Below are 24,543 nucleotides of genomic sequence, written 5' to 3'. Positions count from 1 at the left end.
TGCGGTGACGTAGTGCCCCTCCGAGGCCTCAGTGCCTTCTCCAGGTCTCGTCTGTGCCCCCATTTGTGCCCTGACCCTCACCCCCACCCCATGATTTCCCAGCCCCCCCAGCCCCTCCTGGCCCCCCACAGTGGGCCTCTTTCATCCAGCACCTTCTGCTTTTCCTGTCCTCAACAGAAGCTGACGTTTTTCAGCTCGACGCTGAGCACTGAAGGCCTGGTGCCCGAGGGAGAAACTTTGCCCATCCCAGGAGCCCATCGGCCAGGGGTGGTCACCGGAGCGGGACTCATCCTCTTCGGGAATGACGACCGAATGGTAACGTTGCTGCTGTGGGTCCCCTGTCCGTACTGTAGTCTGAAGGCCACACACGCCTGTCCAGGGGCTCGGGCCCCACAGGGAGGCTCCAGGCTTTTCTGGAGGAAACGGGAAAAGGAGACGATAGGCTCCAGGAGGGAAGACCCTCGACTGCTGGGTCGGCCTGCTTCTTCCCTGTCCCGGGAAGGCTGGCCCTGGGCTCTTCCTGCCCAGGTGCCCCCACCCAAGCTGGGTGCCCTGGGCGGGTGTCAGAGTTGGGGAGGCCCTCTCCGGGGAGCCCGGACCTGGAGTCCGGGTGCCCAGGGCACGGTCATTGGACCTCTGTGCCTCAGTTTCCTTCTCTTTGAACAAGGAAGCCACACCGGGCACATAACATGCTCTGACTCACCTTAGAGAAGTGCAGCTCAGAGTGACAGCTACGATTTATGCAACTAAATATTTATAGCATCCCTGCGTGCCAGGCACTGTTCAAAAACAGCTGGATGGTTTAATTTAGTTTTCCTGACAACCGTATGAGACATGTATCAGTACTATACCCATTTTACCGAGCAGAAAACTGAAGCAAAGAGGTTAAATCAGCTGCCCATCTTCACCCAGGCTAGCCTGTGGCAGAGCTGGGAGTCCAGCCCTAGCTCTGGCTCTGAGGCCCACCGCTCAGCCGTGATACTCTGCGTTAGTGTTCACCCCACGCAGCGGTGGGCAGATCTGGGCCTTAAGGTACCAGGGGCAGAGAAGAAGCAGGACAGGCAGGGGTCTCTGAGCACTTTGGGGAATTTCAGCAAACACCGGGATGCTGAACGCTTGGTAGCGGTGGCACGCACAGGCCAGGTGGGTGTAGGGCAGCTTTCGTCGGACTGGCGTGAGCTCACGCTGGGTGCCCACCCCCCTGGCCCGAGGCTGCCTGCAATCTGCAGTGACTGGGTGTTTGAGGTATTCGTGGTTGATGCCTTCAGACGCTACGTATCTGTCTCCGATCATGTTCCCAAAGCAGATCTGAAACGAGTTCTAGCGCTTGTGAGTTATCGAGGGAAGCGGCTAGGGCAGAGGAAAACACTCAGCAAAGATACAGGTTCTGGAGCCGTACAGCCTCCTTCTGCCCCCCCGGGCAGGCTCTGCGCTGTGAATTGCTTCTGCCGACTACGCCCCCGCATCCTCACGGCGCTCAGGCCTGGGTTTCCACCCCCACTGGGGAAGGGTGAGGGGCAGCGAGGCGTAGCCCCTGGGCTTCTCTGAATGACCATGACCGTGCTTACCCACCAACAGCGGTCAGTGAGTGGTGCACGTGTAGACCGCTAGCGGCAGGCGGAGGAAGTAGGGGGTTGGGCTAAGTCCTCCGTGAATCGTGAGGCCGGCAAAGTAAAGGAGCAGCCTTCGCGGAGACCCTTGATTGAGCGCCTTTCAGGAACTTCCAGCTGGGGCCTGGCTAGGCTTTAGCTCCAGGAAGCTCCAGAGCATCTTGGGAAGACAGCAGGGGTGGGCAGTCAGCCGGGAGCCCGGCTGTGGTTCCGTCCGGTGTGCGCAGAAGGTGCCGTCTTCATAGACCACTGTTACCCGACAGACGCGGTCTCTGCCGTGAGCTCACCTGCTTCTCTGCCCCGAGGGGCACCTGCTGACCTGTGCCAGGTTTCTAGGGAGTTTCTGGAAGCTGGGCTCTTGGGTGGTTAGTTGTTTTCTCCATTGACTTTCAAGGTAGTGCTTGAATTACTTTAGTCTAACGAGTAGGCATCAGTTTTACAGGGTAACCCAGCCATTACTGGTTTTTGAGCTTGAGAGCACGGTGGGGTGGACGGCAGGGAAGGAGCTCGAGCGGGTCCCTATGGCAGCAGCCTCCTCGCCGGATCTGGGCTCCCGGGCCTGCCTCCGGGGAGGATGGAGACGAGCGTGTGCCCACGGCTCGGGCAGCCTCGGGTCCCGACAGCCTTCCTTTGGCAGTTGCTGGTGAAGAGCATCCAGCTGGAGGACGGCAAGATGATCCCAGCCTCGCAGCTCTTCAGGGGGGCAGACAGCACTGGCCTCGAGCTGACGGAGGAGGACCTGGTCACCGCGGAGGCTGTGCGGGTAAGAGACGCCCGCGGGGCCACCGTCTGGTGGGGCAGGTCGTGCACGGCAGGTGCGTTTCACAAATCGCACCCCCTGCGGTCGGGCTGTGCGTACCCTCTAAGGACGTATGTCCTGGCCCCGGGCACAGTGTTGGTCCTGTCCTGTCACGGGGCTTCCTGATGCCCCCTCCCCCTCCTTCCTGTGCCACTGGGACCTAGGATTCGGCTGCTGGGTCCGACTCCTCTGGGGACACACTGTCAACAGTGGGCAAATAGAATAGCTGAAGGACCCAGTTGTCCTGCCGTAGGGCATGTGCGCCGGAACCTTCTGGAAAGGCCTCCCGAGAGGGAGACCCCCACGTGGTCACCAGCACAGGTGTCACAGTCGGCCGCCCTGGACTCCGGGCCACCCCTCCCGTGTGCCGCTGGACACCACTGCCCTCTCGGAGGCCCGGTGTCCCCCCTACCTGGAGTCCAGGCATCGGCCACTTCCCAGAACCGCCCTCCTGCTCTCTGCTCCACCCCCCTCTCCCTGGAAGGCGTGGTTTGGAGGGCGTTTAGCTGTGCTGCTCAGAGGGCGCTGGATGGATTTTCAGCTGTTCAGTCATTCGGTCGTGGGTTCGCTTATTTGAGATACGCGTCCAGACACTAGGGGTGTGATGGTCCGCAGTGTCTCTGCTGTCACGCGTGTCCCTTCTCACAGGAAAGAGAGCTGGCGAACGACCAGGCTAGGGATAAAATAATTTCCAACGGGAGATGTGCTCCGAGGGCAGTAACGGTGACGGGAACGAGGTGCCTGGAGGCCGGGGATCCTGCAGAAGGGAGTTCGGGGAAGGCCACCCTGGGTAGGGACGTGGTTTGCGCTGAGACCCAAGTGCAGAGGGACGGCAGGCACAGCAAATGCTGAGAGCCGGGGAGCCGCGGAGGGCCAGGCGGCGGCCGCGGGGCCACTGCGTGCTCGTGACCAGTGCAGACGCAGGACCCAGCGAGGGGGGACGGGGGAGCCTGCCGCTCCGGGGGGCACCGAGCACCTCCTCAGGTGGAGGCTGAACATTCTGAATGTCTATTAAAAAAAAAAGCCTGTTCATTCAAAAAGTATTCTTGGAGCAATTGCTCTGGCCCTGGGCCTGAGCCTGCCCTGGGGTTACGGGGCCAGCTGGACAGACTGCCTTTTGGAGCTGGTGGCCGAGTGGTACCGGGATGGCTGAGGCTGGTGGCAGAAGAGGTAACAGCTCAGTGGCACCTGTTAGGACCTCAGTACCGCTGGCCGTGAGCCCAACAGTCATGAGAAAAGCAGATGCTTCTAGAGTGTCCGGGTTACTCTAAACTGAGTTCCAGACGTGCAGCAGAGGCCTCACGGGCTCTGAGGCAGCATGGGCTCCTGCACCCCGAGCTCCGCCAGCCTCATTCCAGGGATGCTCCCAGGGCTGCCCCCAGCCCCTTGCCCAGATGAGGAGACCGAGGCAGGGGAGGCTGCCTGCATCTGACGGCTTGTCAGGCGCCGAGCTGGGGTCTGGACGAGGCCACGCGGCCGCTCGGGTTCCACACACCGCAGGAGGGCCGGCGTGCAGCGCCCACACAGCGACAGTGACTGCTGGCCCCGGGCTGAGCGAGCGTTGCAGTCAGTGAAGGTTTGGGGGAAGAGGTGATTTAGCAGTTGACCTTGAAAGATGCCCAGGATTGAGTGTGAGCTGGGGGTTCAAGGAAGCCTGTCACCAGAGGGTGAGAGCCTGGGTGGAGGCCCGGGGAGAAGGGATGGCTCAGGACGGCTTCTGATGGTCTCTAGGAGGATGGGGGGCAGGAGCAAATCCAGGGCAGCCTCCTGAGAGAGGCCAGGCAGGGTCAGCCTAGGGGTCACCGGGGGCTGGTCCTGGTTGGGCCACAGCCTGGAGCCCGGCCTGAGTATGGGCCTCCCAGCGCCTGCCCTGAAACGCCCAGCTGGGAGCTGCCCAGAGAGCAGTTGTCCCGTTGTGTCCCGTCGTGACCCACAGGATGGCCCTCCTGTGCTGCCCACTCGGCTCTCACTGCCCTGTCCACGCTCGTCCACGAGGCCCGGGGCAGGAACCACTGCCCTCCACAGGCCCGGGACAGAGCGGCACAGAGCCAGCTAGCCCCTCCGTGAGGACGAGACCCAGGGCTCCCGAGCCCCCTCGGTGGCCCCATTCACTCACAGAACCACCCCCCGCTTTGCTCTCCCTTCCACGTGGCAGCACCCCCACACAGTGTCAGGCGGGGACACCCACACTGGGCAACCCTCCCAGTGGGGCTGGCGGGGGGCAGGTCTCAGGAGGAGCTCCGGCACATCTGTCCTCCCGCCCCCCCGGACCAGTGTGGGGACCCCCGCGAAGCTGCGGTCCAGGTGAGGTGGGTGTGCGGACAGCAGCCTGGGCTCCTGCTTCCCCAGGGAGGCTATCACCCCAGTACCATGAGGCACCTGGCAGCATCAGAGAGTGGAGTGGACGGGCCAGCCTGGCGCCGGGCAGTGCGCACGCACCCGGGGCTGTTCTCACCCCTGCCGCTCGCGTCCGGGCCCTGGGAGCCACGTGCTCACCACTCCTGCTTTCCAGGGTGCCTGGAAACGGATTCTCCCCAACGTCGTGGAGGTGGAAGACTCCACTGACTTCTTCAAGTCGGGGGCCGCGTCGCTGGACGTCGTCAGGTAAGGCCTGGAGTGGGGATGGTGTCCCAGGTGTCTCTAGGTCAGGAGTCACCCTAAAACGGAGTGGCAGGAAACCATGCGGGTCAGGGATCCAGAAAGGACTCACGTGTGCAGGCCTCGGGCCCACCAGGAGTGGACCAGCGGGAGCTGGGACAGCTGGGCAGGCATGTCCTCCCCCAGGCTGTGTCGTGGCCCCAGAGCAGCCACTCTGGGACCTGGACGTCTAGCTGGCGGCTCCTGGCTCTGCAGACGCGAGGCCAGCAAGCAGACAGGTGCGGACCACTGCCCTGACTGGTCTCAGTGGCCACAAGCCCACCCAGATTCAAGGGCAGGGGCGGGACTGAGACTCACCCCTCATGGGAGGAAGATCAAACAATGTGCGGCTCTTTTATTTTTTTATTTATTTTATTTACTTTTTTAAAGTAAATTTATTTATTTATTTTTGGCTGTGTTGGGTCTTTGTTGCTGCACGCAGGCTTTCTCTAGTTGTGGCGAGTGGGGGCTGCTCTTCGTTGCGGTGCGCGGGCTTCTCATTGTCGTGGTTTCTCTTGTTGTGGAGCACGGGCTCTAGGCTTGCGGGCTTCAGTAGTTGTGGCTCACGGGCTCAGTAGTTGTGGCTCGCGAGCTCTAGAGTGCAGGCTCAGTATTTCTGGCTCATGGGCTTCGTTGCTCCGCGGCATGTGGGATCTTCCTGGACCAGGGCTCGAACCCATGTTGCCTGCATTGGCTGGCAGATTCTTAAGCAGCGCGCCACCAGGGAAGCCCTGCACGGCTCTTTTAAAACTGCCACAAGCCCAGCACCCCGGTGAAAGCCAGCATGTGTGGGGAGGGGCCAGGCAGGTAGGGCCTGGCACAGGTGGGCCCGCTGGGCTGGAGCGCGGGCAGTCAGGGAGTCATGATTGCGGCTCTATTTCATTTTATTTTTTGAAACAGATAGTTGTTTACTTATTTTTTTTTAAGTCTTTATTGAATTTGTTACAATATCGCTTGTGTTTTACATTTTGGTTTTCTGGCCGCGAGGCATGTGGGATCTTAGCTCCCCAACCAGGGATCCAACCCACACCCCCTACATTTTAAGGCCAAGTCTTAACCACTGGACCGGCAGGGGAGTCCCGCAGGTCTTTTTAAATTTTAGGAATGACTTTACGTGCAGTGAGGTGCACGGATCTTGAGAGGACAGTGTGGTAGCTTTGACTTAACGTGTGTAACGCACACGTTATAGCACATGTATAATATGTATATTATGTGATGTATATCGTATTTCACAAGCTACACGTTGATGAAGACATGGGCCCCAGCCTCACTCCAGGGGATCCCTCCTGCCCCTCCCCAGTCGGCGGCCCCCAGGGATGATCCGTCACCACAGATCAGGTCACCCAGTCTTCAACTTCATGTGAACTGTCTCTCTTGCCCTTTCACAGTGGTAATAAGTTCTAATTTGTATAAAGAGAAGGATAATTTTGCATCTGCATTCATCAGGGATATTAGCTTGTAGCTTTGTTTCTTCTGCTGTCACTACCTGGCTCAGGTATCAGGGCAACGCTGACCTCGTAGAGTGAGTTTGGGCGTGTTTCCTCCTCTTCCGTTTTTTTGGAAGAGTTTGAGAAGGATTGGTATTAATTCTTTTTAAATGTTGGGTGGGATTCACCAGGTTTTCCCTGGTGAGCCCCACCCAAAGTCCTGGGCTTTTCTTTGTTGGGAGGTTTTCGATCACCAGTTCAGTCTCCTTAGTTGTTACTGGTCTGTTCAGATTATCTGTTTCTTTATGATTCAGTGTTGTGTTGTGTGTTTCTGGGAATGTATCCATTTCTTCTGGGTCATGCAATGTGTTGATGTGTAATTGTTCACAGGAGTCTCTTATGATGCTTTTTATCCGTGTGGTATCCGTTGTATTGTCTCTTATATCTAATTTTTTTGTTTTAGTCTTCTCTTTTTCCTTAGTCTACCTAAAGATTTGTCTCCTTTTTTTATCTTTTCAAAAAGCTGACTCTTAGTTTTGTTGATCTTTTCTATTGTTTTTCCCCCCCCCCCCACCCCGGTTTCTATTTTATTTATTTCCACTGTGATCTTTGCCATTTCCTTTCTTCCGTTACCTTTTGACTTAGTTTGTTCTTCTTGTTCTGATTTCTTGAGGTGTAAAATTAGGTTGTTTATTTGAGACTTTTTTTCTTAATACGGACATCGATCACCATACACTTCCCTTTAAGAACTCTTTCTCTGTGTCCCATAAGTTTTGGTATGTTGTGTTTCCTCGTTCATTTGTCTCAAGGTAGTTTTTGGTTTCCCGTTTGATTTCTTTGGCCCACTGGTTGTTCAGGCGTGTGTTGTTTAGTAGCCGCATTTTTTTGAATTTAGTTTTCCTCCAGTTTTTGATGTCTCGTTTCCACCATCGTGGATAGAAAAGATGCTTGGTATGATTTCAGTCTTCTTACATTTGTTAAGACTTGTTTCGTGACCTCACCTGTGACCTGTCCTTGAGAGGAATTGGTGCCGTGCTGCTGGGTGGAGTATCCTGTGTGTGTGTGAGGTCCGTCTCACTCCCAGAGTTCAGTCCCCGTCTGCCTCTTGGTCTTCTGCTTGGATATTCTGTGCGCTATTGAAAGTGAGGTGTTGAACTCTCATGGATCTTTGCCATGCTACTTCTCCCTTCAGTTATCTTAATATTTGTTTCGTACATTTAGGTGGCCCGATGTCGGGTGCGCATATGCTTATAATTGTTATATCTTCCTGGTCAATTGACCCTTTAACCATTGTACAATGTCCTTTGTTTCTTGACAGTTTTTGATTTAAAATCTATCTTGTCTAATAAGAGTATGGCTACCCCAGCTCTCTTTTGATTATTATTTGCATGGAATACCGTTACTACCCTTTTACTTTCAGCCTTTTTGCATATTTGCATCTAAGTGAATCTCTGGTGGTGTATGGGTGGATGCTGTTTCTATCCAGTCTCATAATCTATGTTTTTAAGAGGAGAGTTCAGTCCATTTCCATTTAACCAGATTACTGATAAAGGGTTTACTTCTGCTGGCTGGCTGTTTTCTGTCTGTCTTTTATGCTTTTTGTTCCTCAGTGTCTCTATCACTGCCTTTTTCTGGTACTATACCACTTGGATTCCCTTTTTTTTTTTTTTTTTTTTTTGCTATTTCTTAATTACCTTGGCGATTACAGTTCACGTCTTTAACTTATAACAATGTAGTTTGAATAATACCAACTTAATTGCAATAAAATGTAGACACTCGTATCCTATATATAGGCACCCCACCCCTTTATATTGTTATTATCCTTTATACATTGTTATTGTTAATTATCCTTTATACATCTTTATACATTGAATACCCATTAATGTAGGTGTTAAATGTTTATGTATTTGCCTATTACGTAATGTAGTAAAAGGGGAGAAGCTGCGAACCATACCGGAAGTACAGTAATACTGGCATTCCTATTTACCTACCCTTTGCTAGTGCTCTTTACTTGTCCTTATAGCTTTGAGTTACTGTTTAATGTCCTTTCACTTCAGCCTGAAAGACTCCCTTTAGGGCACATTTACTAGCAATGAACTCCCTCAGCTTCTGTTTATCTGGAAATGTCTTAATTTCTCCTTCATTCTTGAAAGATAGTTTTGATGCATATGGAACTCTTGGTTGACACTTTTTTCCTTTCAGGACTTTAAATATGCCATCCCACTGCCTTCTGGCTTTCATGGGTTTTGGGGGGGGGATCAGGTTTTAATTTTATTGAGGATCCTTTGTGTGTGATTAGCTTCTCTCTTGCTTTCCAGATTCCATCCTTGTCTTTGGGTCTCAGTGGGTTAACTGTCACGTGTCTTGGTGTGATTCTCTTTGAGTTTAGGTGTGATTCTCTTTGAGTCTATCCCGCTTGGAGTTCATTGAGCTTCTCGAACGTGTATATTCATGTGTTTCCTCAGATTTGGGAACTTCGGGGGCATTATTTCTTCAAATATTTTTTCTGTCCTGTTCTATCTCTTCTCTGGACCTGGTATGATGAGTGTGATCTGATGATGTTCCACTGGTCCCTGAGGCTCATTTTCATTTTCATTCGTATTCTTTTTTCTTTCTACTCCTCATACTGGATAATTTCAGGTTCACGACCTTTTCTTCTGCTTGTTCGGATGCGCTCTTGAAGCCTCTAGTGAGTGTTTCATTTCAGTTATTGTATCTGTCAGCTTGAGAATTTGTTTGGCTTATTATTATAATTTCTGTCTCTTTCTTGATATTCTCATTTTTTTCATAATCATTTTCCTAGTTTCCTTTAAGTCATTGAACACATTTAAGATGGTTGATTTAATGTCTTTGATAATAATCCCTAGGGGTGGTTTCTTCCAAATTCTTTTTTCCTGTAAATGGGCCTGTTTCCTTGTATGTTTTACGATGTTTTGCTCCAACTGGACATTTTGCGTGTAGTGCTGTGTCGGTTCTGAGAATCTGATTCTCTCACTCCGGGAAGGTTGTTAAATCTTGCTTGTGGAGGGTTGGAGCCGTCCATTTGTGACTTTTCCAAACTTTTCTTTGCATGGTGTGTATACCTTGTTGTGTGTAATCATTGAAGTTTCTCCTGTTATCCCTGGGGTCGTACGCACTATGCAAAGCGTGTATGGGATTGGCCATGCTTTGGGCCAGCCCCTCAGCACTTGGAACCCACGACGCAGATGTGTGGAGGACGAGGTCCTCATTGCCCCCCAACCCCCGCCTCCAGGAGGCCACGGCAGGAGTGACCTGCTGCCACTGCTGCCTCCTGCCCTGGGGGTGGAAAGTCTGGAAGTTCCTGCCACACCCCAGCTCTTCACCACGTTCTCCCCTGGAAGCTGCAGGTGTCGCCGAGACTCGAGAATTCCGAAGCGTTTGGTTCAGACAATTCCTGCCTGTCCAATAGTTGTTGAGGTGGAGGGACGGATTTTTGGAGCTTCTTGCTCTGTCGTTTTGTGTCTAGAAAGGGGCTTTTATTCCTCTTCGGTAAATACCTAGAAGCGTTGGGAAGTATATGTTTAATTTTTAGGGAACTGCCAAAGTGCTTGCAACGTGGCTGCCAAAGTACCGTTTTCCAATCCCGCCAGCAGGGGGCGGGGTTCAGGTGCTCTGCAGCCTCACCACTGGTTGGTCTGAACCAGTGGTTTTAAGTTCAGATATGCTGGTAAGTACGGAGCCCAATCTCGTTGTGGTTGGTTCGCATTTCCTGTTGACGAGTGATGTGGAGCACCTTTTCATATGCTTATTTGCCATCCATATTTCTGCCTTGGTAAAGCATCTGGTCAATCTTTTGCCTATTTTCACTTGGATTTTTTTCTTAGAATTGATTTTAAGAATTATTTACATATTCTGAAGCCAAGTCTTTGATCAGGTATGTGATTTGGAAATATTTTCTCCCAATCTGTGGCTTGTGTTTTCATTCTTTTCACACTGTCTTTCAGTGATTATTATTAATCTTCTATTAATTTTTACCACGTGGATTGTCTCATTTACTCATCAGGAAATAGTAGAGGAGCCATGACTGGTCCAATTTTACAGGCAAAGGAACTAGGCTCAGAGCAATTGGTCACTTGCCCAAGGTCACAAATTCATAAGTGCTGGAGCCAGAACTTGAAACCAGAGCCTCTGAATCCACAGACTGGGCTTTTAACCCTAACTGTAGACTGACACCCACACCTCGGGAGCTGAGATGAGCCACCACCTCTGCCACTAGAACCGGGCAGGTCTGCCAGGCCTCCTCCAGGCCCTCGCTTTTCCATCTTCCCTCCAGACTGGTTGAGGAAGTGAAGGAGCTGTGTGACGGCCTGGAGTTAGAAAATGAAGACATCTACATGGCAACCACCTTCGGGGACTTCATACAGCTGTTAGTGAGAAAGATGCGAGGGGACAACAAGGAGAGCAAGTGCGTCATCGACCACGTGAGTCCTGGGCCCCCCATGCGGGCCCGGCCTGGGTGTCATCGACCACGTGAGTCCTGGGCCCACCACATGGGCCCGGCCTGCACACCCCTCAGGCACCCATACCTGTGGATCCACAGTGACACTTGGGGGAAGCCTGGATGTCCAGAAGCTTTAGTGACCCAAGCTTCCCTTGGTAATTCCAAATAGCCTAAAGATGCCAGGCGGTAGGACAAACTCAACAGAGGAAATTGTTGTCCAAGACTCAGTATAGGGGACAGGTTTGGTCCCAAGACAGGAGACAGGGTATTAAGGAGAGACTCTTACAGTGTTCTTCTCTCTCCACCCCCTTTCTCCTTTGGTGGGTTTCCTGGCGTGGCTTCCAGCCCTGCCAGCTCACCCTGGACCCCGGGTGCCTCTCACCCCTAGTCCTGGCTCCACCACCTCCCAGCAAGGGCAGCGGCTTCCTGCTGGTGTCAGCCTCTGGCTTGACTCATGGCTTCTCAGCCCTTCCATCACCTGTGCAACCAGTCAGCTGTGTGAAATTCCGTTGGTTGAAACAAAAGAGAGAGAGAGAGAGAGAGAGCGAGAAAGGGATTGGGAATGTTCTCCCAATAAGGAAAACAAATGATCCTCTACATTCAACTTGTATATATGAAGTATGAGGAAGTAACTAACTGCAAATGTAATTTTTAAAGAAACTGTGGAAAAACCATCCCTGGGGTATCTCGGTAGACTACCAACTCCTATGGGAATTAGCTTTGTGATAGTTTGTCTGGCTGGTGCTTTGGAACAAGGGCTGATGAAGAAAGTATGGGTGACCAGGGTGGACACCAGGCTGGCCTTAGGGCTGTGGACAAATGACTGCGGAAGGAGGGGCGGCATCCCAGAGGCTCCGCGTTCATCGTGGGATTGCAGGCCCGAGGGGCAGTGAGCGGGGGCCGCATCATGTCTGGGGGCCGCAAGTGCTGTCTGCCCACTGGCGCTTCCTGTGTGCGGAGGCCACGCAACCAGCCCAAGGTCAGTGGCAGAGCCGGGGCTCCAGCCAGGCAGTCCAGCTGCGGAGTCTGGCCCTCCATCTCTGCTTATCACTCAGCTGCCCACACGACCGCTCCCTGGGCAGCAGGGCTGGATCCGATAAGGAGACCGAGTAGCCCGGGCCCTTGCTTGTGTATTGGGGGGGGGGGGGCAAGGTGAGTGGTCCCTGTGTCTCTGGTGGGGTCGTGCCCATCAAGGATGCCCCTTCGCGAAGAATCCACACTGCAGCTCCGGCCTGTGGCCCTTCGTCCCCAGGTGGAAAAGACCGTGAACAAGCTGACCCTCCGAATGCCCCACCAGCTCTTCATCGGAGGCGCGTTTGTGGACGCCGAGGGCGCCAAGACCTATGAGACCATCAACCCGACAGACGGAAGTGTGAGTGCAGGCCCCGCACAGGCCCCCGATGCCCCCTCTCCCATCTACTCCCCCTCCCCAGTCTGGGGGCCTCTGGGTCCCGGCTGGGGGCCTCTGCTGGGGCGAGAAAACACTGCAGTCAGCCTCCAGCCCTTCCTATAGGAATGGCGTAGAGGGAGATGCGGTGGGGAGGGTGATGGGGACGCGGGAGGACTCTGGAGGGGCTGCAGCAGAGTTAAGCCCTCCCAAGGAGGAAACGGAGGCCATTCCCTCCCCTCCACACCTCAAGAACAACCCCAGCGTCGGGAGGCCCGCCTCGCATCCCGGGTTTGTCAAGATGCCCTGGCTGTAGCTGTCCTGCTCAGTGCACACGTGTGGCGCTGTCACTTTCGTGCACGCTCACACACACCTTCCTACAGACACGCACCGCAGAGGACAGGGCCTCAGAATGGTCCTCTGAGGGGAGTTTAAGAAAGTGATGGGCAGGTTGTGTGGACCCAGACAGGTGCCCTCAGGCAGGAAAGTCAGGTGCTGCCACCACAGCCTCGGGGCCAGTTTTGGGAAGGCCGGGCAGGAGGCTGTGTGGATGCCTGGCGCCGGGGCCGTGGGCAGGGAGGGCACAGCCTACCTGTGGTGACCAGCAAGGAGGCGCTGGCCTCCGCCCTCCCACCCCATCCACATGGCGGGAGGTATGGGGGCCTGTGCTGTCGGGAGGTGGGCGGCCTCGGGACATGGAATGCAGGGGCGTTGGGCCGGTTTATGTCCCTTCAGGAGTAAACCTCCCGCCTGCACCTCACTAAATCTATGGGTCTCTGCTCTCGGTTTGCAAACGCTGAGCTGACCCTCGGCCTTCTGGCTGCAGCCTGAGTCTGTCACCCTGTTTCGGATCAGTGGGAGAGTAGAGGGAAGGCCCTCGGGACGTAGGAACACGGCCCTTTCTGCAGGCCCCATCTCCCCTCGTCGTGCAGACCCTGCCCATGCCCTCCTGTCCGCCGACCTCCGCCTCCGCGGCCGCCCAGGTGGCCAGGCAGGGCTTCAGGGCTCCACTCCACCGCAGGTCATCTGCCAGGTGTCCCTGGCCCAGGTCAGCGACGTGGACAAGGCCGTGGCTGCTGCGAAGGACGCCTTTGAGCACGGGCTGTGGGGGAAGATCAGCGCGCGGGACCGGGGCCGCCTCCTGTACAGGTGGGACCTCGCCCGCACCCACCTTCCTGTCCCGGGCCTTCCTCTCAGGCGGCGGCTGGCGCTCGCGTCCTCCCGTGAGGACGCGGTCCCGGAAGGGCAGTGTGACCACGGCCTGAGGCCCAGGGGAGGCTTCTCAGAGGAAGTAGCTTGAGAGGCAGGAGGGACTGTCCCAGGCGGGGGCCTGGGGGAGGTGCCCGGGTGGAGGGAACAGTGTGGGCGGAGACGAGGCACCGCCACCACCACCGCAGGCTAATAGCTGCTCTTGGGCCGGCCCAGAGGGCACTGCTTGCTTGACGGGCGGGGCTCCCAGGAGCCAAGGGGGGGGCGCGGGGGAGCCGGGGGGGAGCCGGGGGGGCGGGGCTCCCAGGAGCCGGGTCGGGGGGAGGGGCGGGGCTCAAGGAGCTGGGGGGCGGGGCGGGGCGGGGCGGCGCGGGCCGTCCTGGCCCTGCCTGGCTCACGCTGCCAGAATCTCCTCTCTCGCGTTCCCCTTCTGCTAAACCCTCGGCCCAGTCGGAAGTCCAGGGAAGGGTTGGGACGCTCCGGCTCATGACCCTGGTGGGGTGAGGCGCGGAGGAGAGCTGCTGCCCGCCCTCCTCGAGCCAGGCGGTCCCACTGGGGAGGATCAGGTGCCCCAGGAGGCGGGGTGGTGTTTCCAGAAGGGGGCTGCTGGCGGGTGAACCGAGCCGTGTCGGGGAGCCTGCTGAGCCGGCCTCAGGAACCCATTTTTCTCTCTGGGTCCTGCGGAGCCGGGCTGGGGCCAGGTCGCGCTGCGGTCCCCAGCTTGTCGCCGGGCGGGAGGGCCCCCGCCGTGGCCTTGCTGTCCGAAGGCCTTTTGTTTCTACTCCGGAGGCCAGAAATGCCGGGGCAGCCGCCACACAGGCAGCCAGAGTGGTTTGCAAAACAGAATGGAGATGGTGGCTTTGGGGCGGGCAAGGGCGTGCCCAGCCTGCCGTATCTCAGGAGCCATCAGTTGTAGGAAGGCATTGGCTGGGGATCTGAGGCCCCAGAGATCTGGCAGAGCAGGGACCCTGGTGGACTGCCCTGAGCCAGACCGCCTCCCTCCCCCGAGACCCTCTGCTGCCCTGTGGTGGCACGTGTTGCAATAGCCCACTGGCCACAAGGACCTTGGGGGAGGTGCCCCGAGCAGCTGCGTAGACAGACCCCTCAGGGCTCTACAGCTCCTGGTGACCCAGTCTCCTCCCAGTCCCCGCAGAGGGGCGAGACAGGATTTCCCTGGTCCATGGAGGGAAGTGGGACCCCCGTGGATGCATCACAGGAGCAAGACACCACGCAGTTACGGGAGAAGCTGGGCAGAAAGGTCCAGGGGGGAGTCAGAGAAAGTCACCAGACACCCCCAGGAGCCAGGGAGCCACGTACCCAGCTGCCGGAATGCACCCTGCAGAGCGGGTGGGCATCCGTGGAAAGCTGCTGCCCTGTGCTCGCACACTTCCTTGAGTCCATGGCCCAGAGTCTGGTGGTGGCCCGGGCTGCCGTGGTCAGGGGCCGGGGAAGGGGGTCTGAGCCGCCTGGCACCTCAGCGTCTGCCCCTCCTGGTGCCCACCCCGCAGACCTTCAGGAGGCCAGCGTTGCCTGCCCGTTCTTCCCCGACCTGGTGCTGTGCGGGGACCAGGCTCTGGCAGGCAGAAGGCACCCTCACCCAAGCTGCCCCCCAGCCTCCCAAGCAGCTCAGGTGACAATTACTTAGGGACTCGTGACACAGTCACATCACACGCACATGGCATTTTGCACAGGTGTGGCGGATGGAGGGATTGGGGGTTGACCAAGGAAGAAGACGTGGCCACGAGAGCCAGCAACACACCGCAGGCTTCATCGGGCACCACCCCACAGCGGGAGGTCCCCCGAGGCTGTAGTGGCGGAACAGGGGCGCTCCCGGGGGGAGAGGGACCTGAGAGGGGCTCCCGTGTCTGGGCAAAGTTGCCCAGCAGCACGCACGCCAGGGTCTCTGCACCAGAGGACTGGGAAGGCCCGTGGCTGGAACCGCACAGCCTGTCTCACCAGTGGTGACAGCTGTCGGGTGAGGTTCCTGGGGGACGCATCCACTTGTCAATGGCTAAAAATGTGCACATTTGGGCTATTTTAAAATAGCTGGCTGTGTAAAAGTTGGCGCTGGCGGGCTTTTGAGCTAAGGTGTCTCAGGCTGCAAACACCTTAAAAGACAGGAGACGTGACAACCTAGGGGCCGACACACACAGGCCACCTCATGCTGACTTTAATGTGGATTTATGTCTTTGGCCTTCTGTCCTCGTAGCTGATGGAACCCTTGTCCTTGTAACGCCAACAACACGGTATCTCCACTGTTTGGTCTATAATTTTTCTCAAAATGTGACTTACCTTTGCTCTCGTACCCGGAGAGTGACCTGGTGAGTCCCTGTTTGTGCGGTGACGATGGGCCCTTCTGCTCAGTCCCCAGTCCCACTCGCCAGCCCCACGCTGTGTGCGGGCCGTGCACCCAGCAGGAGCGGGAGGTCAGGGAGGCCAGCTGTCTCTGCTCGCGGGAGAGGCAGGCAGTCTGGAACGCCTGTCCCGGCACATGTCTGTGCCGGCCGGAGAGTTTGAAGGGCGGCGGGAGCGGGAGGGTGCTGGCAGGACGCTGTGGGGTGTGATGGCGGGGGCACAGGGACCACTGAGGGCGGCTGGACGTGGGCTCAGCCTGGAGGAGGCTGTGCAGATGCTCCGTCCCTCATCCCCGGTACAGCCGCGTGGAGTGGTTGCTGCTCGACACCAGCATGCTGTCCCCGGACAAGGCGTCTTCTTGCAGAGGCAGGAGGTGTAATTAGGAAGCAGTGGATCCATTGATATCCCAGGAAGGAAGAGAGAGAGGAGAGGAGGGGGACGGGGCACCATGCTCACGCCCCTGCAGCCAAGGACACGCCGCCGTCCCATGTCACAGATGAGGACGCTGAGGCCGGCCCCTGAGTGAGGTGGTGCTGGCAGGGCGCCCGGCTCCTGAGGAGGGGCCCCGAAAGGGCAGGCGAGGCCGTGCCAGGCCTGAGCCCTGCGCCCTGCCCGCCCCGCTCAGGCTGGCCGACCTCCTGGAGCAGCAGCAGGAGGAGCTAGCCACCATCGAGGCCCTGGACGCGGGGGCCGTCTACACGCTGGCGCTGAAGACCCACGTGGGCATGTCCATCCAGACCTTCCGCTACTTCGCTGGCTGGTGCGACAAGATCCAGGTGGGGCTCCCACGGGCGTCCGGGCCGGCAGGGCCCCCGAGGGCGGCACAGCACTCTGAAGGCCGCGCCACAACCTGCCACAGCTTTGTGGCCTTAAGAAAACGCCGGTTATCCGCTCCCGGTTCTGCAGGTGGGAAACGGGTCGGGCGGGGCTGGGTTCTGTGCCAGGGTCTCAAGGGTCGCTGTCGGGGTGTCACTGGGCTGGGCCTTGCTGGCGCTTCCGGGGAGGACCGGGTGTCGGTGGCGCCCAGGGGGCAGGGCTGCGGCCGGGGCTCCTGCAGTCGTCTCTCTGGTCCTCGCCCAGCCCTCCGCACCCCGCCCCTCTGACTCTCTGCTGCCACTAACCAGAGGCCTAGAGGAGAGCCACCTGCTCTCCCCGAGGTTCCTGTGCTTGTGCTTGGCCCACCTGCACCATCTCCCCATCCTAAGGCCAACTCTGTCATACTGTGTCATCGTACGGGCAGCTCACCAGGTCCCAGGGCTCAGGGCCTCACTTGGGGGCCATTATTGGAGGTTTTCCTGCCGCAGGCAGTGGTGGCTGAGCCCTTCCAGGGAGACCCACGGCCGCGGGGTTCTCGGTGTCTCTGCTGGGTCTGGGCGCTCGCCCCGTCCGAGTGCAGGTGTGAGCTCAAGGGAGGGGGTCTGCCCGGTGCCTGCTCCCCGGTAGCCCCTGCATCACAGGCCCCCAGAGGCAACGGGCCCCCACCCTGGCCCTTCCAGGCCCTTCCCTGCCCCGGAGGCCGTCCCCGTGCAGGACCTGCTTCCTGTCTGAGGACTCGGCCAGGCTCAGCACCTCACCCCCTGTGGCTGCCTGCTCCACCCGGCTCTGGACCCCTCAGCTGTCCTGTCCTGCACAAGCGGGGGCATCGGGACACAGCCCCTGTCCCTCCCTGGGTCCCAGGCGCAGGCTGGCTGCCCACAGGGGAAGGGGTGAGGGGCCAGAGCCCCTCCCGGTGATGCTGCTGCTTCTTCCAGGGTGCCACCATCCCCATCAACCAGGCCAGACCCAACCGGAACCTGACCATGACCCGGAAGGAGCCCATCGGGTGAGTCACACGCTGGGCACTTTTTAGGACTGCGCGGGGGGCTCAGATGTCCCCTCTCTGTGTATTTATCAGACAGCCGTTTATTTGCCAGCCACTACCTCCCAGACATGGCAAGGGCCGGAGATGCAATAAAGAGAAAAACCAATGAAAATTCCTGTCCTCAGGGTGAAAACAGCTTTCGCCTCCACAGCCCCTGTTCCCTGCCAGGCACTATTTAACGACTTTGAGACCATAATTGTGTTTAATCCCTATAGTAACCCTCCATCAGTCAGGGTCATGGGGGGAAGAGAGGGCACGCCCCCAAATTTTATCTGAAGAGTGTAATGACCGGTGTACTTAAGGACAAGGAATTCCTACACAGCAGCGGGGACAAGAACCCTCAGCGAGACCAGCCCGCGGCACAAGGAGGAGGACAGACGTCCAGTCAACATGGAAAGACTAGGTTTGGGAGGGATTTTAAACCCGCAGCGAGGGGCCCCATCTTACCATCCGATGTCCAAAGGCCTGCCTCGGCCGAGGCCACCCGGCAGTGTCCGCTGAGACCTGGTGTCTCTCCCGCGAGGCTCAGTGTGGGGACTCGCTAACGCAGGACGGGGACGGGCACCCAAGGAGACGGCATGTGGCAGAGCTAAGGGCTCAGCACGTGGATGCAGACGCCTCCGGGAGGGGCTCAGTGCCGGGGGAAAGCATGGGGTCAGGACACGGGGGCTGCAGGAACCACCCCCCCAGCAAAGAACTGCCCAGCCGAGGCGTCAGGAGTGTGGAGCCAGGACCCTGCTCAGAGCCCCCTCAGGTGCAGGGGCCAGGGGCCAGTCACGTGAGTCTGCAAGGTCCCTGAGCCTCAGCCCCCGCACAGGGTGCCCATCCCGTCGGACTGAGTAGGACGCTGCCCCTGCCCGGGTGCCTGGCTGGCCGGGCGAGTTGGTGGGGAGGCCTTCCCTGTACTGGCAGGTGGGGGGCTTTGTCAGGGCTTCGTAACCAAGCACCACAGCCTGCGAGACTCGCGCTGCGGACTTTGGTCATCTCACAGTCTGGGGGCCGGGGGTCCCAGGCTACGTGTCGGTAGAGTTGGCTCCTTCTGAGGCTGCCCCACTGGCTTCTGGTGATGGAGGCCACCTGGGTGCTCCCGGGCTCTGCCCTCGCGCCCACACGGCCCTCTCCCTCTGCGGGTCTGTCTTCACAGGGCTCTCGGTTCATAAGGACGGCGGTCACATGGGGTTAGGCGCTCACCCTAATCCGGGGAGACTCCATCTTAACTAATTACACCTGGGATGACCCTGTTTCCAAATCAGGTGACACCTGGGGCACTGGAGTTACGTCCTCAGCACCGGGATGTGAGGGCATGATTCAGTCTTGAGGGCAGGAAGTCTGTGCTGCGTTTTCTTCTCCGGAGCCTCAGCCTCCTCCTCCTCGGTGACCTCTCCCGCTTCCCTGGGGGCTCTCACCCTGCTCCCTCCACTGCCTTGTCCCTCTGGGTGTGCTGGGTGTATGTGGGGTGAGGACCGGCTTTCCTAACCCCTCAGCACACCCCACCACTCCCAGGAAGGTGTGTGGGGCCCCGTGCCGGCCCCAGGCCCCACTGCACTCCCGCTCTCCCGGCCCATGAACCCTGTGGCTCGTCAGTGACCCGTCATGCCCTTGGCCTCTGCGTGTGCTCTTCCCACTGCTGGGTCAGCTGAGCCGTCATCGTTTGGGGAAACATTCTCTGATGATGATGGAGGTGATGACGATGAAGAGGATGGTGGTAATGGCGGTGAAGATGATGACAATGAAGAAGATGGTGATGAATATGATGATGGTTAAGATGTTGACAGTGAAGATGCTGGTGACGATGGTGAAGAAGATGGTGATGAAGATCGTGGTAATGATGGTGAAGAAGATGACGGTGAAGATGGTGATGATGGTGATGAAGATGATGGTGAAGATGATGGAGGTGATGAAGATGATGGTGATGAAGACGATGGTGAAGATGATGGAGGTGATGAAGACGATGGTGATGAAGATGATGGTGAATATGGTGATGGTGATGAAGACGATGGTGAAGATGATGGAGGTGATGAAGATGGTGATGAAGATGACGGTGAAGATGGTGATGATGGTGATGAAGACGATGGTGAAGATGATGGAGGTGATAAAGATGGTGATGAAGATGATGGTGAAGATGATGGAGGTGATGAAGATGATGGTGATGAAGACAATGGTGACGATGATGGAGGTGATGAAGATGATGGTGATGAAGATGATGGAGGTGATGAAGATGATGGTGATGAAGACAATGGTGAAGATGATGGAGGTGATGAAGATGATGGTGATGAAGATGATGGTGAAGATGATGGAGGTGATGAAGATGATGGTGATGAAGACGATGGTGAAGATGATGGAGGTGATGAAGACGATGGTGATGAAGATGATGGTGAATATGGTGATGGTGATGAAGACGATGGTGAAGATGATGGAGGTGATGAAGATGATGGTGATGAAGATGACGGTGAAGATGGTGATGATGGTGATGAAGACGATGGTGAAGATGATGGAGGTGATAAAGATGGTGATGAAGATGATGGTGAAGATGATGGAGGTGATGAAGATGATGGTGATGAAGACAATGGTGACGATGATGGAGGTGATGAAGATGATGGTGATGAAGATGATGGAGGTGATGAAGATGATGGTGATGAAGACAATGGTGAAGATGATGGAGGTGATGAAGATGATGGTGATGAAGATGATGGTGAAGATGATGGAGGTGATGAAGATGATGGTGATGAAGATGATGGTGAAGATGATGGAGGTGATGAAGATGATGGTGATGAAGATGATGGTGAAGATGATGGTGGTGATGAAGATGATGGAGGTGATGAAGATGATGGTGAAGATGATGGAGGTGATGAAGATGATGGTGATGAAGATGATGGTGAAGATGGTGATGAAGACGATGGTGAAGGTGATGGAGGTGATGAAGATGGTGATAAAGATGATGGTGAAGATGATGGAGGTGATGAAGATGATGGTGAAGATGATGGAGGTGATGAAGATGATGGTGATGAAGATGATGGTGAAGATGGTGATGAAGACGATGGTGAAGGTGATGGAGGTGATGAAGATGGTGATAAAGATGATGGTGAAGATGATGGTGATGAAAATGATGTTGAAGATGATGGAGGTGATGAAGATGAAGATGATGGTGATGAAGACGATGGTGAAGATGATGGAGGTGATGAAGATGATGGTGATGAAGACGATGGTGAAGGTGATGAAGAAGACGGCAGTGACGATGATGAAGCAGCAGTCACGTGGTCTGCATGGGGCTCCGTGTGGACAAGCTCATCTAACTGACTCACAGGGAGGGGCTGCCATCACCGAGTTCTACGGGCTCAGGAGGAGGCAGGGCCACATGCCTCCTGGGAGCACAGGTGTCATCAGTATGTCTCCTAGGACGTAGGGGCTCCCTCCATGGAGACACTGCCCAGCCAGAGGCTTCTCTGGGACAAAGGGGAAGCACTGACCCTGGACACCATCTCTCAGTGCATAGCAGGCAGGCTTCGTCAGGTCCCCAGACTGACTGCGTCCTTCTTGTCTCCTTGGCACTGACCCTGGCCTAATGCCCAGGAGGACCCTCATCCACAACCACCTGTGGGACCCTTGACCCTCTCTCACATCCTCCTGGTCCACACATATGACCCCTGACCTCTCCCGCGTCCCCCCCGCCACCCCTGTGACCCCTGTGTCTCAGCCCCTGCCTGTTTTCACCTGTGCCTGCTGCCTGCTGTCACCTCCCCATCTCCTGGTGCTGCCCGTACCCAACTGTGTCCCTAGACTGTGTCCCATCAGAAGCTGTGCACTGTCCCCTGCCATCACACCCTGCTGGGAAGAGGGGCTACTGCCGGACTGGACATACTGCCCCATCAGGGCCTGGGAAGGCAGGTGTCAGCGGTCCCTCTGCAGGGCCATTGATGCCACATCAGCAGCCTGGCCCTGGAGTGGAGAGGCGGCAGTGGCAGGTCCACGCGGGACCCAGGCCGAGCGGAGAGACGAAGGCCTGCTTCCCTCGTCCCACAGGGTCTGTGGCATTGTCATCCCCTGGAACTACCCCTTGATGATGCTGTCCTGGAAGATGGCCGCCTGCCTGGCTGCAGGGAACACAGTGGTGATCAAGCCTGCCCAGGTGGGTGCGGGCACGTCCTGGCGGGGCCTGAGGCCTTGGAGGGCGGGTGGCACCTGCGAGGGGTGACGGACAAGGGGGAGGGCTCTGCGGGGGAGGGCGGCCTTTGTGGGCCGGCGCACGGGGCAGAGGCGGCCTTGGGCGGATCTGGTGTTGTTTGGGCCACGGGGCCGAGTCAGGCTAGCCATGCGTGCGTGTAGCTGCTTGGTGAGTGGTCGGCGGTCTTTCACAGACTCCAGCTCAGCCCCCTTGTGCGGCCCCGGGCACCACGATCCGGGCTCCAAGCCCTGGGTGTCTGCTGTTAAGGCTGGTGCTTCAGGGCCCAGACATCCTGGGGAAGCTTCTGTGTGCCCACCACCCAGGCCCCCCTCAGAGAAGCCGTGTGATGGGGTCCCTCATGCAGGCTGAGGGGCCTGAGCAGGGTGCCCTGCGGTGAGGTCACCCCACAAGCCTCAAACCCTCATCTGTACTTTGGAGGGTTTAGTTAGGAGCTGAAGGTCAGATGCTGGGGCGGTGGGCCCAGGGGGTCTCACTCAGCTCCTCTGGGGCGATTTGGCCTCAAGAGTATTAACATAGTAAAAACCAGCAAAATAATACTCGTTTATAGTATTTACCCTGAGTTAGGCACTCCTCAGGCATTTTAACGTGCATAACAAATTTCCCAGTAATTTGCGTACATCTGCTTACTAACCCCTGAGGTGACCCTTAACCTCCCCCTTTAGCGTGATGGGATGCTGAGAGGTCAAAGCAGTTGTCCCTGGAAGGCCCCACTCACCCAGCCCCCACAAAGTCTGAGCACCCACAGATGCACCTCTCAGCTTGAGGCCCAGCAGTGGGTGGGGTGTGGACCACTGAACCAGGCGAGGAAAAGTTACCCCTTTTCCTCCAGAAGAGGAGCGGCTGCTGGCTTGTGGGGTGTCGAGAGCAGGGGACGGCCGCCAGCAGGGGACGGCGGAGCCCACTTCCCTCCTGTCCTGCCTCCTCAGGTGACCCCACTCACAGCCTTGAAGTTTGCAGAGCTGACCTTGAAGGCTGGCATTCCCAAGGGCGTGATCAACGTCCTGCCAGGATCCGGTAAGGGCCGTGGTCGGGGGCATGAGGTGCATTTGGTCAAAACAGGGCCTGCTATGTGGTGTGCCCTGGTGGGCGGGGCAGTGGTGGGGAGGCCTGCCTGGAGGTGGAGGACGCTGCCCTGCGGTCGGGGAGAGCTGTACGTGGAAGGGTTTAGCGTTCAAATGCCTCCCCAGATGTTTTCCATTTTCTGTACGTGTGTGTGCTCTGGAATAAACTACACAACCTGGGAATTATCAGTTAAGAAAGGAAAGAAAATATGCATTTACCCTGTCTTTTATAATTATATAATCACGTTTACTGGTGTCCTTTGTTTTTTTCTATGGATGTGAATTTCCATCCAGGTCACTTGTTTTCCTTAAGTATTTTTCATAGGTGGGTCTACTAGCAACAAATTTTCTAATTTTTTGTTTATCCAGAAATGTTTTATTTTGCCTTGATTTTTTGAAAGATAGTTTTGCTGAATGTCAGCACTTTGATTGTATCATCCCACTGCCCTCTGGCCTCTGCTGTCTCTGATGAGTCATCTGTTGATCTTATAGTTCTCTTATTTACAAGTCAGTTTTCTCTTGCTGCTTTCAAAGTTTCCTCTGTCCTTGTTTTGCAGCATTTTTACTATGCTACATCTGGGTGTGGTTCTCTTTGTGGTTATTTGATGTGGAATTCATTCCGCTTCATGGATGCATAGAGTAATGTCTTTCATCAGCTTTGGGAAGTTTCTAGCCATTATTCATTCTAATACTTTTTTCTGCGGTTTTCTCTTTCTGCATGCCTTCTGGCACTTCCATTATGAGTATATTGATGTTGTTACTGCTGTACCACTTTTCCATGAGGCTCTCTTAACTCTTCTTCATTCTTTTTCTCGCTATTCGTTTTTTTTAAATAAATTTATTTATTTATATATTTTTGGCTGCATTGGGTCTTCGTTGCTGCCCACGGGCTTTCTCTAGTTGCTGTAAGTGGGGGCTACTCTTCGTTGCAGTGCGCGGGCTTCTCATTGTGGTGGCTTCTCTTGTTGCAGAGCACAGGCTCTAGGCGCACAGGCTTCAGTAGTTGTGGCTTCACCGGCTCTAGAGCGCAGGCCCAGTAGTTGTGGCGCACGGGCTTAGTCGCTCTGAGGCATGTGGGATCTTCCCGGACCAGGGCTCGAACCCGTGTCCCCTGCATTGGCAGGCGGGTTCTTAACCACGGTGCCACCAGGGAAGTCCCTCCTCGCTGTTCTTTAGATTGCATTATCTCCATTAGTCTTCAAGTTTACTGACTCTTTCTTCTGCCAGTTCAAACCTACTGTTGAGCTCCTTTACTGAGTTTTCATTTCAGTTGTACTTTTTAGCTCCTGGTTCTTTTTTTATTTGTTCTTTCTTGATAGTCTCTGTTTGATGAGACATCGTATCGCAGCTGCCTTTAGATGTGGTTTTGTTCAGTTCTTTGAACGTCTTTTTTTTTTTTTTTTTTTTTTGCGGTACGCGGGCCTCTCACTGTTGTGGCCTCTCCCGCTGCGGAGCACAGGCTCCGGACGCGCAGGCTCAGCGGCCATGGCTCACGGGCCCAGCTGCTCCACGGCATGTGGGATCCTCCCGGACCGGGGCACGAACCCGCATC

At 56.3% G+C, this 24,543-nt stretch overlaps 1 protein-coding gene across 1 annotated transcript in view; it reads left to right on the top strand.

Annotated features, from left to right (window-relative positions):
• The window catches only part of ALDH1L1 (aldehyde dehydrogenase 1 family member L1), a 99,113-nt gene that overhangs the window by 61,269 nt on the left and 13,301 nt on the right, over nucleotides 1-24,543 (top strand). The window contains exons 7-16 of the mRNA XM_073787801.1: nucleotides 178-315; nucleotides 2,248-2,373; nucleotides 4,922-5,013; nucleotides 10,768-10,915; nucleotides 12,188-12,307; nucleotides 13,344-13,471; nucleotides 16,512-16,662; nucleotides 17,638-17,708; nucleotides 21,768-21,873; nucleotides 22,857-22,944. Of these exons, the coding sequence (XP_073643902.1) occupies nucleotides 178-315; nucleotides 2,248-2,373; nucleotides 4,922-5,013; nucleotides 10,768-10,915; nucleotides 12,188-12,307; nucleotides 13,344-13,471; nucleotides 16,512-16,662; nucleotides 17,638-17,708; nucleotides 21,768-21,873; nucleotides 22,857-22,944 (1,168 nt within the window). The remainder of the gene's footprint in view (nucleotides 1-177; nucleotides 316-2,247; nucleotides 2,374-4,921; nucleotides 5,014-10,767; nucleotides 10,916-12,187; nucleotides 12,308-13,343; nucleotides 13,472-16,511; nucleotides 16,663-17,637; nucleotides 17,709-21,767; nucleotides 21,874-22,856; nucleotides 22,945-24,543) is intronic.

Source organism: Tursiops truncatus, chromosome 10 (genome assembly GCF_011762595.2).
Source record: "Tursiops truncatus isolate mTurTru1 chromosome 10, mTurTru1.mat.Y, whole genome shotgun sequence".
Taxonomy (NCBI): Eukaryota; Metazoa; Chordata; class Mammalia; order Artiodactyla; family Delphinidae; genus Tursiops; species Tursiops truncatus.
Note: the sequence above shows the minus strand (reverse complement) of the source record. Positions and strands in the feature narration are given on the sequence as shown.